Source organism: Rutidosis leptorrhynchoides, chromosome 4 (assembly GCF_046630445.1).
Source record: "Rutidosis leptorrhynchoides isolate AG116_Rl617_1_P2 chromosome 4, CSIRO_AGI_Rlap_v1, whole genome shotgun sequence".
Lineage (NCBI taxonomy): Eukaryota > Viridiplantae > Streptophyta > Magnoliopsida > Asterales > Asteraceae > Rutidosis > Rutidosis leptorrhynchoides.
This window is the reverse complement of record NC_092336.1, coordinates 194,517,008-194,531,326: the sequence shown is the minus strand read 5'-3', so window position 1 is coordinate 194,531,326 and position 14,319 is coordinate 194,517,008. Positions and strand designations below refer to the sequence as shown.

At 34.4% G+C, this 14,319-nt stretch overlaps 1 protein-coding gene across 1 annotated transcript; it reads right to left on the bottom strand.

The window, feature by feature from the left end:
- Positions 1-12,004: 12,004 nt before the first annotated feature.
- Positions 12,005-12,823, bottom strand: LOC139841316 (uncharacterized). Its single transcript, XM_071831540.1, has one exon. It carries the CDS (start codon positions 12,821-12,823, stop codon positions 12,005-12,007), a length of 819 nt encoding a protein of 272 aa, XP_071687641.1.
- Positions 12,824-14,319: the final 1,496 nt, after the last annotated feature.

Sequence of the window (14,319 nt, the reverse complement as noted above, 5' to 3'; positions counted from 1 at the left end):
ATCATCATTTAATGGATCTAGCTTTTAGCTTTTGATCTTGTTATATCTTGTAGATTCAAACTTGGGTTTGAATCCTTCAAGAACATGAAAGATTCAAGCTTTCTAGCTTTGAATCTTCATTTACTTGTTAGATTTAGCTTATGATTTCTTTGTTTTGTTATAAAGATCAAAACTTGTGTTTATGATCTTCATGTATCTTAAAGATCCAAGCTTTATGTTTCAAGATCTTCAAGAACACTAAATATCCAAGCTTTCTAGCTTAGGGTTTCATTATTATGTTAAAGATCTTAGCTTTTTAGCTTATGGTCTAATTACTTTCATTATTTTGTTAAAGATCTTAGCTTTCTAGCTTATGGTCTCATTAATCTTGTAAAGATCCAAGCTTTCTAGCTTAGGATTTTCTTAATACTTGAGATCTAAGTTATTATTGTAGATCTCACTTACTTGGAACATTTTTGTGTTTGTTGTGATGATAAAGATCAAGTCTTCATCATCATATATGATGGAGATGCATAAACTTGTGTAAAATGGACAAAGGTTGAAGCTTTATTGGATCTATGCAATAAAGAGGCAATCTTGATGTTCAAAACTTGTAGAATGATATATTTTACTCTTAGTTGTGTATTGATGGTTGAACTTTGGTCAAAGTGATGCTAAAACATCAAAGAGTTGTACACTTGAAGCTTACAAGCATCAAGGATGAGAACCGTGATGAACATCAAGCACCAAGAATCTCACTGGAGCATTTGTTTGTTGTTTTTCGGGGTCTGATCAGACTCCTGGGCTTCTGGAAAATTGATTTTCAAATAGTTTGTTTCGATTATATGACTTTTTGTTTAGGCCTCGACTTAATCCGATATACGGTTTAGGATTTATAGCCTTCCGAAAGTCACTACGCCTTTGTAACGTTGTGCTGAAATTTCTGACCTACTCGCACTTAAACCGTCGCCACGGTCAAACGAAGATGAGTTAGGTTCTGAAAATTGGTCAGCGGTTAGAGGACTCACATACGGAGCCATGACCACTGACTAAGCGTCTTTTCAATTTGTATAGAGGTCGTAACAGCTGTCCGAAGCCAGCCTTTTGTTTCGATCTCTATTCTTGTTAAACTTACCTTAGTGTTGATGAATGATAATGATAATGATGATGTTGATGATGATATTTAAACTTTATTTATTCACTTTTACACTTATTGGGACAACATACTGACCTAGTGACATTTGACTTAGGTTGACGACCTTTCGGACCGACTTACTACCTGCATACGTTTCATATCAACTTTAACTGCTTATTCACTGTGAGTTATAGCATCTCTTTACTACTTTTTACTATTTTGGGACTGAGAATACATGCGCTTTTTACGTTTTACATACTAGACACGAGTACTTAAACTTTATATATATATATATGTGTGGGTTACAAAATGGCACAAAGTTTCCCCTTAGCTCGGTAACGTTTAATCATTGGTTTCCTAAACCATGAACGCGAATCTTAGATATGGATCCATATGGTTTGACAACCCTACTCGGGCTAGTCGCGCTACCATTCAACGGGTGTTTAATACTTCGAGGACAAACGCACTCACCAAGTGCACTTTTAGGGGGTGATATACATACGTTAAGTCTAGTTACCGGGTGCCCACGGTTAAGCATATACTTTTCATACTGATTTAAACTGCTGATTGAAGCACTGAAATCTCATGGTCTACATTACTTTACTGATTACAAACTATAGCTCACCAACATTCGTGTTGACTTTTAAGCGTGTATTTCTCAGGTGCTTAGACGATGTTGCTTCCGCTGTTAGAATTACTGTCTTGGTGTTATAGACTTGCTGTTATGGACCTGTTGTGTTAGATTTCCGCTGCATTACTTAGAGATGTCTCAATCATGGAACTTTTCTTTTGCATTCGTAACTTATGTTATTTTCAAATAATGACTTTGTAACGACCTTTGTGTCACGTTATCTTTTGTAAAACGCTATCTTTTTATGAATGCAAAACTGGTTTTCAAACAGCATATAGTGTTTGACCTTGTAATGATCCTGTTGTTGTTGAACCGTACACGATGGTTTTGTACGGGGCGTCACACACCCGCAGCCACAACCTCACAATCTTTATCTTGATCCCGAAGCTCAAAAGTGCCCCTCGCCAATGGCAACATAAATTTGGATTTTTTTCTCCAAACATCACCATAGAGCTAGAAACCAAACCCACGTCCTCCTTCTCAACATTCCCGGAGCATTGATCCGTACAATCCCGAATATTATGTATTAAAGACATGCAACACGAGCAGTTTTTCTTACCCCACGAATCCACATTTTGACTCTGAATCTGTCTCTCAATTGCTTCCGAAATAGGCTCAACTCCAACACCACCAAATTCATATGCACTTTACCACCCTCAACTTTACTCACAAGCGTTACACAAGCCATTGGATCCACCACCTTACCCACAATACTACCCGAACTGGAGCCAAAAATCTTCGCAGCTAGCGATGCTTCCTGAATCAAATCTAGATGATTATTGTAGACCTCCGAACCATTGACCCTAGCCACATCTTACATTATAGTTACCCTTTAATTCTCATCCACTGACCCCAAATTCGATGAAGGATCTCCAAGCAACACCTCACGTCTTGAACAAGACATGACATCAGATGGAAAATCATCACCATGCCAGTTCTCGACAACAGAATGATCATCGACTTGTCCACTCCAAAGACCGACCACATCAATGATAAAACCATAAACTAGACCACTGATCCTTTCATTGATTCCACTAGAAAGTGAAGTCTCAATGAATATGTACGCCACACCTAGATGCCTATAATTCAAAGACGAATCCACCACGACAAGCACATGTCCAATTTAACTTGCAGCTTCTTTTATATTCTTGATCAAAATAAATTTCGAGGGCAGTCCCTTAATCGAGATCCAAGAAAAATGAAAGAAACGATCCTTTCTATTAACACACATGTAGACCATTGCCACATTGTCATCACCACCTCGAGGAGGCACCAACATTTATGCAACTCGTCTTTATTCGTGCTATGAATCAGACAACCAAATTGGCCCCATCTACAACGTACTTAACAAGAACACTTCGAGAAAGCAATAAAGGTGTCACGTTATCTAAAGTCAACCAGGATTTGTCCACGATCAGATAATTCAATTAGAAGCGTTCCACAATGGTATGATTCACCTTCAATGTGATACTATTATGACTGCACGTGCCACAAGAAATAGCTTTGATCCGAAAAAGAGCATTTGGGCCAACCCACAAACATCGGTTTAACCAAAACCGACGACCAGTTTAACTCTTGTACAACCTTTGAAGTTGTTTCAGGCTTTTCGAAATTGATGAAAGCATAACTTCAATCATTGCAACACTGCAAATCAAGAATCAAGCCAAACTTGCCGAATAAATCAATGAGCATTTGACGGGAAGTACCTTATTTTAGTAGATCAAAGAAGATGGTCTTCTCTTCAACCTTCTATGAACCAGTAGCTATAGAAGAAACAAGAGCAGTGACAACCCAGACGTCAAAGAACTGGCCTGAAAACCACCGAATACCATCGCATTTGACGTAAAAACACTATTAGAAGCTCACAAACTATCATAAAACGAAACATGAAAGGGTGCAGGGGGAAAGGTGAATACACCTTTGCAACTAAATTGAAGCAGAAGAAGATACAACAGACTGCACAGTGGACCAAAGCTGCTAAGTCAACTACATCAAGTCACATCATCCATACTGTGCACAAGACCACAAAGGATTAGGGATGGCAATGAGCGATAAAAAATCCGTGACTGCGGGATTCCGATCTATGATGGGCGGATAAAATCATTAAATCTTATCAGTTGGCACAGGTACGGGTAAAAATTTATACCCTCCGGCAGGTTGCGGGTGGGTCATGGGTATATACTACCCGTCGTGGGTAAAACCCGTTTCGCTAATCCATGAGACTTTTTTTTAATTTACCTGCTAAAAAACCCAACGGGGGTTGCGAGTATATTAGTTCTGTGCGCGTTGTTCGCTTACCTTCGTCACCAACTATATTTTACTCATTATAGTTCAATGTATCAGTTTAATTATTAGATCTGGGCAGTTCTAAGCTCTGTTCCCGAGGGTTTTTTTTTTTGGTAAGCGAGAAAACCCTGCTGTGAACGAGCACATTGGCTCCTCCATAGAAGGTAAAACCTCGGGTAATCAAGTCTCCCGAGCGCGAGACCTGGTACCGGGTGAATTGCGCATTATGCGCACCCTCTAGTCACATTCCCTTTTTGAACAATTTGGCATAGCCAGAAATTAAACCCGGATGGTGTACTTCATTGGACAACTCGGTGGCCACTCAGGCATGCCTGAATGGTTCCCGAGTTTAATTATAAAGGAAAAGAAATGACGTGAATGGGATGAAGGAGGAAGTAGGTTCCTTCCATTTTGGAAGGAAATATTGGAAGGAAATATTGGAAGGAAAATACAGTAGAATAATCTATCTGCATCCTTTCATTTCTTCTCTATCAAAACTCGAGAACACTAATTATTTTTAATTTTTTTACTTTCATTCTTTTCTGTTCAAAATAAAATTCGAAAACAAAGCCTCGGTGTCTATTTTCATTCTAAAAAAGGAACTGCTTAATTCCACAAAAGAAAAAGTCTTTTTTATGAGGTATAACTAAAAATTCTTATGAAATCGACCATAGATCAATTCCCCTTTTTGGGAGCGTCTCGAATACATCACTAATTCTGAGTTTCATGTTACTCATACCAAGAAACATGTCAGGTACAGGGCATCCCGATTGGATTAAATGGGATGACAGTTTCTCATTTCAAATCTTCTCCCTTAAATCAGACAAACAAAGAAGGGAATCCGTTGAGTTCTTACGCTTTCATGTCTACAACTCAATTCATCCGATTACTACAGGGATGAACCCAATCCGGAATATGAACCATAAAAGAAAACGCCTACTAAACCGATCACAAGAATACCAGCTACAGTACCTATTATCCAAAGAGGAATTCTTCCGGTAGCATCGGCCATTTACCCCACTTCCCTCCACATTTCATCAAGTGGTCATGCTAGAGACATAAACAATCATGGATAATTATGAGATGAGATCCTTCCGAATGGGCTAAGAGAGAGAATAGCTAAAATGATTAGTCTATTATTTTAGTTCTCTCCAGGATATGCCTTATTTGCAAGATGGAAGACCTGTTGATATGGTCTTCAACCCATTAGGAGTACCTTCACCAATGAATGTAGGACAAATATTTGAATCTTCACTCGGGTTAGCGGGGGATTTGCTAAACAGACATTATAGAATAGCGCCCTTTGATGAGAGATTTGAACTGTTTGTTGGCCATAATTCATGAACTCAGTTACCATATAGAACATATCGTGAATATCTATAAAATGCTAATTATTGCGAGAGTTTAAAAATCACTTTGTTAAGTAATTTTCTCATTTTAAATCAAAGAAACATCAACTTTATTTCATAACATTCTCATATGGTTAAATCAAAAAGTTAACAACAGTCAAACATACATTGAAAAGTTCTTGGAGTGTCACCGATCTTTCAATAGAAGTCTCTCTTTAGTCTTTCCTTTTGAATGTGCAACACCAATAAAAGGAAACAATAAACAAACATTTTGATGTTCTTTTCTCTTTATTTCAAAATAGACCTCACCAAGTCACCCTTTTTCATGTTGTCTCCCTCACACATTTTTTAGATTACCTACCCTACTAACAAGAGCTTATTTATATAAAATATAAGTGAAAAATGCCTTATTTTTAACTCTTTTGGAAAAGCAGACAAACAAAGAAAAGGAAAAGGTAGCCTCTAAAGTTAAATATACAAAAAGTTTCTTCTCAAAACTTCACCTTTCTTATTTTATTTCATGTATACTTTTACTTTTATGTTATCAATCCAAATCTTATCTTAAATTATAAAATTGAGAAGCTAGATAAATGAGCATTATCAAGTCGTGAGCGTTTTATAACACTGGTGAACACACAACATGTCAATGTTATGTTTTGGCTTCTTAATCGTTCTCATTGACCTAGTTGTTAGGTCTTTGACAGATGCAAAAGGTTAAAAGTTTGAAAAATACATGAACGGGGGGCAAAATGATTTTATATATATATATATATATATATATATATATATATATATATATATATATATATATATATATATATATATATATATATATATATATATACTAAATATCGAACTTTAATACATAATACACTGAAAAAAATTGAAATCGTCAGGGTGGATGACTTCGGTTGATCCTTAATAAGTCTGCCCCTCTTTGATAACCTGAACATCTTATATAGAGTATTTTTTATTAACAATATCAATATTATTTGATATTTTATATAAAATATGTAGAGTTGTAATTCCTTGAATTCAATAATTTGCTTGAAATCTAACGGACCAATCAGAGCGCGACATGTGGCACGACAATCACATGTGATTGAAAAAAAAATTAAATTTTTTTTTAAATTTAACATTTCAAATCCAATCACATGTGATTGTAAAACACAATCACATGTGATTCTGCATATAAAATCCAATCACATGTGATTGAAAAAAAAATTCAAAAATTTTTTTTTAAAAAAAAATTTCAACCGGAAACCGACTTTAATTCGGTGATTTGATCAAGTTTGTTAGCGTTTCGTGATCATATCTTCAAAATTTCAGACTTTAATTTCGGTGATTCGATCAAGTTTTGATCAAAAACTTGGTGTTTAAAGGTTTTAGCACAAATTTACTGAAATTAGTCATTTTACTAAAAAAAAAAAAAAAAATCAATCATATGTGATTGGTTTTGACATGCAGAATCACATGTGATTGAGTATTACAAACACATGTGATTGACATACAGAATCACATGTGATTTACTGCATGTAAAATTCAATCACATCTAATTGAAGAAAAAAATTTCGAAAAAAAAAAAATTTTGAAAAAAAATTTCTAAAAAAAAATTAATAATAATTTTTTTTTTAAATATTTTTTCAATCACATGTGATTATCGCGCCACGTGTCGCACTCTGATTGGTCCCTTGAATCTAAACTTAAAAGTTGGTTTCATTTGAATATTCCTCAAAATATGTAATACTAAGATGGGGAATACTCATTTGAATCTATAAATTAAGATCCAAGGGACCAATGAGAGCGCGATAAGTGGCGCGAAAATGACATGTGATTGAAAAAAAAATTCAAATTTTTTTTTTTCTAAAAACAATTTTTTTTATTTTTTATTTTTACAATCACATTTGATTTACATGTACAATCACATGTGATTGAATTGTACAATCACAATTCAATCACATGTGATTGGAGTTGACATGCATAATTACATGTGATTGAATTTATAATTGACATACAGAATCACATGTAATTGTAAAAAAAATAATTTGGATTTATGTACATTTTTTTCTCTTGAATTTATCATTTTTGTACAAGTGCATACTCAGGTCACTTTCAATAAATAGACTAGTGGTAAAACAAAGCATGCAGAACGGAGGCTTTCTTTTATGGTAGTTTTACAGCATGCAGAAACTTACATAATTCTAGCAACAAACAGTTGCCCACCATAAAAATTTCTACTTTAATTTCTTGACATTTTTATCCGTTACTTGATATTTTTCACCAATTTCCAACCTTTATCTATAAGTTGTAATAGTACCATTAATACTGATTCAGAAAAAGTACTATTGCTGAACAAACAAGTACTATCTGTTTTGTTCAAGCGTTTAAAGTTGATACATACAAGTCAAAAGTCCTTTGCCGACATCAGTTCCAAGTGTACAATCTAACTCTAAATTAAACTTTAAGATATCATGGTAAAGGTAAAAAACCAACCCACAATAATACTTTTATTACAATATTGGGTAAAAACAATAATAATGGCCCACTCTTGATTGCCTATCATCGTGTACGTTTTACAAGAAGAACTCGTTAAAATCAAAACTTCATACCAAAAAAGATGTGAAGTCTAATACACATCGTTGTGCCTCAAAAAGTCACAAAAAGAAATCAAAATCAATAGATTTTCAAGAAGATGTGGAGAATATAGTTGATGACGAGTTAGACGAAGAAGACAATATGCTGGAACAGTCGACTTCATTACCTCGAAAGCCTGTCAAAGTTACCGGTAAAATCCTAAACCCAAAGAATAATCCGAAAGATAATAAGGACGACAAGTTCGTTAATTTCCTTGAAGGTATGTTTGATAGTAGTGAACGCCCAACTAAGAATAAGCAATGAAATTATCAACTTGGAATACTAGAGATTTAGGTGATGGGAGCTATAACCTGTAAAGGATGCATTTATTTCGGATATGGGAGTTATTGTTGAGCAAGGAAACATGAAGTGAGACTTGGGACTAACTGATACACGAGATCAGTATGAAGTTGCCCAACTTCATATTTTAGTGGTATTATTGGAGTTTTTATTCTTAATAATGATAATAAGGAATGAGGATGTGATTAAATGGAAACACTTGCTAGAGAAAGTTTATACGGTTATGGAAGGGAGCCGAATCATGAACACAACGAATGTGGATTCGGAATTCGATTGGTAAAAGTGATATGGAGTAAACAAGTTCCTTTCAAGATAGCCATATTTAATTGGCTAGCAAATCAAGGAGGCATTCCGGTAAAAGAAGTGTTTAGTTGTCGAAATTGTTTAAGGTATAGATCAGACGTCAAATGTTGTTGGTGTTTGGGTTATATCGAGTCGGTAGACCATCTCCTTTTAGATTGTTCATGGACAAATAACATTTAGGTCTCTTTGTTCTATTGGGGGAATGTTTGTTGCGTCATGACATCGTCTATCCTAGAGTCCTCTCTTGATTGTTGCAACGGGTTGGGTACAAAGGCGGCGAAGTATTGGTAATGGTACTTAATTGGACCGGCTACGTATTGGGCGATTTGAAATTCGAGAAATGACGTTTTGTTTAATGGAAAATTCACTTGTTAAGTTGGAGTGACGAACTCGTTAAAGTTTAGAGTGTTTCAATGGTTAGTGGAAGCAAAAGTTGGTGCTAGTCACCAATACTACATATGATTAGATCAACCTTGATGCTAATACAAAAGTGAAGATATTATTTGGCAAGTATAGTTTCAGTTTTAAACAACACATATGAATGTTTTTAAAGTGGTGTCAGACATATTTAAATTGTTGTAGTGTGTTGATGTAATGGTCCTAATGGCTTTTGTTATTTTGGTATAGTCCGTAGCAGGTGGGCAAGGAGTATGTAAACCCAGCTTCATCTTGTTTTTTTCAATTTTTCATTTTTTCGTGAAAAATTGCTATTAATTTTATTCCTTTTTTTTGCAAAAAAATATTAATAATAAATAAAATAAACTAAAATAATGGCCCACAACTCAATTCTTGAAACTATATCAATCAAGTGAAATACACAAAACAACAAATTATAAAACATGAATCCTTCTTCTCATGTTCAGCCTCAAAGCTTCATCTTGATCTTCATTTTTCTTCACACCCATGGGCCATTTTCAGTATTTTTAACTAACACACACCTATATATATAATATAACTCTAATATATATCTATAGCTATAAGCTATATTGCTATTGCTATTGGTGTTAATGGTCTCACATAACACAAGTTGGTAACATGCACATTGAAAACAACCCCCACATATTGCTCTTCTTCTGCATAAACAAAACAAAAGCAATATAAACAATAAATTCAAAGAATCTTATTCCTTAAATTCTTAATCTTTGACACACTACCCACAAAACATAATTTATCATTAATACCGATTCTCTACTCTATTAATCTTTTTAAAAAACTTATTAATTACGGAGTAAAATAATTTGACTTCTACATAACAAAACAAAAATTAACTACCATTTAAAAAAAATGCAAAGAATCTTAAAACATTGATTCAAAAAGTTACTTTTAACTTGATGACCACCAACAGCATGAAAGTTGACTTTATGTTGCTTTGACTTTGGGGTCTACAAGTCATGTTAACAACTTGAAAATTGACAATTACTCCGTATGTAATACTCCAAATTGCGAGATTCGAAGGTGTCAAAAATATAAATATAAATAAATTAAAATACATAAAAAATTTATAAAAGCAATACCTTTCTCGGCGGCTCACGGAGGAGCTCCGGCGAGATCTTATACAAATCCTCATCGACAGCCTTTGGTTTGACATTAACATGAACCTGGTCCCGGTAATACTCTTCCGGTGCCGGAGCTACTTTCCCGGCATGCACAAAGTCATAATCATAATCACATGCAAATTTTTTCTTCCCTTCCCTCACCGGAACTATTCTCTGTTAGCCAACCACCCAAAACTCAACACATTTTTGTGAAAAACATAAATAAATTTAAAATTAGAAACAGATGATTTTTTTAATTTTTTTTACTTGCTTTTATTTCGATTAAAGAATTAAACGAATGTTTCTACATGCTATGTTGGTAATTAAAATCATTATTTTGTGCTATTTTATTTATTTTGTGATGCTTGCATTTAATATACTAATACGAGTAATTAGTTAATGATTGAAAATTGAAAATAATAGTAATAATAACATTAATAATAAATAAAAAATAGAAAAAAAAAATAGTAGAAACTACAAGTACTTCTTTATTATGCTACGCTGTTATTTATATGTATCATGTAACATGTTATTATACAATAGTAGTAATTTAATTTCATTATGTGATTCAAAAGGCGTAAAAGATAAAAGATACTTATAGAAAACAGGGTGGAGAAAATTACACGGCGGCGAGGAAGGACGATCATGGCCGGAGTAACGACATTGTTTTCATAAAGATCACCGGCGACATAAAGGTCACGATCTTGTGGGTAACCAAACCCATAACCAATAAAACTACCTTTTGTAGCTGATTCAAAACATTGAGTAAACTCTAGATGATTGTCACAATACCAACTTCCAAACGGCGGTATATAATTTCCCCTAAATTCCTGAGAAAAACGAGTAAAAAGGTAGCGGAGGGTCAAAATTGAACAAATGTAAAAGGATAAGGGGTAAAGCGTAACTTACATCCATAGCTTTTCGTAGTTTGTTCCGGTGCTGTGATGTTAAAAATGTAGTAGGATTTGAGGAATGTGGAGGGGTCTGTTGGTCGATTTAAATAGGGCAAGTAGAGGGAATGTGGAATTTAATGAATGTTGTTTCTGTGAGTTGTACATTATGTAATGAGAGGTGTACTTTTGGAGGTATTTGAAGTTGAGGGTAAAAATGTAAATTGGATGATGAAAAGTACAATATATAGGAAGGTATGGTGATAGGGAAATGTATATGTAGGGAGTTTGTAGAGTAGGGTATGGTGTAAAAATCCAAAAGGTCAAACATTCTGTTCCAAAACTTTTTTGGCCCATGGAAAAGACACTTTAAATTTGTTGCATTTGAACTGAACTACCTCGTTTTTTCTGGTGATGATTCGTACACCACCTATTTTTAGTCATACACCACTAAAAATGCTTTACAATATTATATTGTATAACTCTGTAAAGCACATTTGGTGGTGCACGGCTAAAAATAGGTGGTGTACGAACCACTCCCATTTTTTTTTAGCTAGACAATTTTTGTTTTTTGAAGGGGAAAAATTTTATTCAAAAACCCCCTAACAAATTGTTAGGGTAGGAAAATTATAAAAGCACCAAGAAAGGGCTTTAAGCCGGAAATACGAAAATCACAAAGGCTTCAATAGCCACATATGCCAACTAACTTTACATGTACTTCTACTACAAATCCAACGATATGCCACAATACGAATCGAATCAAATAACACGTTCTTCTTTAATGAGTCTGAGTTGAACACCGTTGCATTCCGAAGCCTTCATATATGCCAAAGAGTAGCCATAATCACGTATAGCTTATTTTTTGTATCTTTGATCTCACGCCAAGCATCAAACCATGCGCACCACTCCATCCAATTGTTAAACGCAGGAATACGAACATCTACCCATCTTCGAACATCAACTCACAGTTCTTGTGCGATAGGACACTCGAACAGAACGTGACTAATCGATTCCGAATGGCAACCGCATAAAACACAGCTCAGATGATCTAATACCATGCCCATTGTCGATAAATTCAAATGTGTTGGTAATCGATTTAACATAACCCTCCAAGCAAAAATATTTACCTTTCGTGGGATAAGCTTGCACCATCTAGTGTTTATTTTGGCATCATGAAGATAACTATTATCAATGAATGATCGCGTTTGATTAACCTTATAATAACCATCATCACAAATACTCCACTCCCATGCATCGTTATCATCGTTGCAAGCAATACCGTACAGATCTGTCATTAGGGATGATAACATACTTGAATTTCTTGTGCTAATATGCTCCCGTACCCACTCCCATTTCCATTCTATGTTTACGAATCGATCGGCTATCGTGCAGTTTTTGTTTCTTTTCAAATGATAAATCCTTTTGTATTTATCTTTGAGAGTTCCATCTCTTTTCCAATTGTCCACCCAAAACCTAGTGTTACGACCATTACCAATCTTGACCCGAAGAATATTATTCGGGATGACACCACCACTTTTTACTTTATAAAAAAGTTTAACAATGGAACACCACACACTAGATCCACGTAATATGTTACCATCTAGACCCGCTTTCTCACCATATAAAGCACGAATTATCTTAGCCCACTTTGAGTCCGGGTACTTAACAAACCGCCACACCCATTTGAGAGTAAGTGCTTGGTTAAATGCCTGTAATCCACCAATTCCCAAGCCGCCATACTCTAAGGGCGCAATTACTTGATCCCACCTTACCCAATGCATTTTTTTTAGAGTTTTCCGAGCTCCCAAAAGAAAACCGGATCTTAAGTTTTCCAAATCATTCAACACCATTTCGGGACATTTATAGATCGATAAATAATAGATGCCCAAACTACCAAGAACATATTTGATGTAGCAGCAGCAGAGTTTTATTTTTTTTATGCTTTTCTCGTTTTCAAGATAGCCAAAGATTTGTGAAGACCCGTCCTAATTCATCCGGACGAAGTCCATATCGATTATAAACGATTCACAACAGTTGATTACATCGCGAGGTACTTGACCTCTATATGATACATTTTACAAACATTGTATTCGTTTTGAAAAGACAATCTTTCATTACATCGAAAATTGACGGCATGCATACCATTTCATAATATATCTAACTATAATTGACTTAATAATAATCTTGATGAACTCAACGACTCGAATGCAACGTCTTTTGAAATATGCCATGAATGACTCCAAGTAATATCTTTAAAATGAGCAAATGCACAGCGGAAGATTTCTTTCATACCTGAGAATAAACATGCTTTAAAGTGTCAACCAAAAGGTTGGTGAGTTCATTAGTTTAACATAAATAATCATTTCCATCATTTTAATAGACCACAAAATTTCATATTTCCATTTCTCATAAACATACGTCTCATGCATAGAGACAAAAATATCATTCATATGGATTGAACACCTGGTAACCGACATTCACAATATGCATATAAGAATATCCCCATCATTCCGGGATCCTCCTTCGGACATGATATAAATTTCGAAGTACTAAAGCATCCGGTACTTTGGATGGGGCTTGTTGGGCCCGATAGATCTATCTTTAGAGTTCGCGTCAATTAGGGTGTCTGTTCCCTAATTCTTAGATTACCAGACTTAATAAAAAGGGCCATATTCGATTTCGATCATTCAACCATATAATGTAGTTTCGATTACTTGTGTCTATTTTGTAAAACATTTATAAAAGCGCATGCATTCTCAGTCCCAAAAACATATATTGCAAAAGCATTTAAAAAGGGATTAATGAAACTCACGCACATAATTATTGTAAAACAGTTAATAAAGCATTTGCATGTATTCTCAGTCCCAAAAAAATGTAAAGAGTAAAAGGGAATCAAATGAAACTCACGCATATAATTATTGTAAAACAGTTAATAAAACATTTGCATGTATTCTCAGCCCAAAAATGTAATGAGTAAAAAGGGAGTAAATGAACTCACCATACTGTATTTTGTAGTAAAAATACATATAACAACATTGAACTATGCAAGGTTGACCTCGGATTCACGAACCTATATCATTTATATATATTAACTCATGTAATTGTATTCGAATAACTTATATATTATTAATAATATACTTGTTATTTTAATAAATTATATGTTATATGTATTAAATATAGTTTTATGTAACTAATTGTTAATTGGTAAAATAATATTAGTAATAATAAATAAAAAGTTGTATGATTTTATGATAATAATATTAATGATAATACTTAA

Coding starts and splice junctions, on each gene's coding strand:
- LOC139841316 (XM_071831540.1), bottom strand. CDS start 12,823: ATGCATTGGGTAAGGTGGGATCAAGTAATTGCGCCCTTAGAGTATGGC.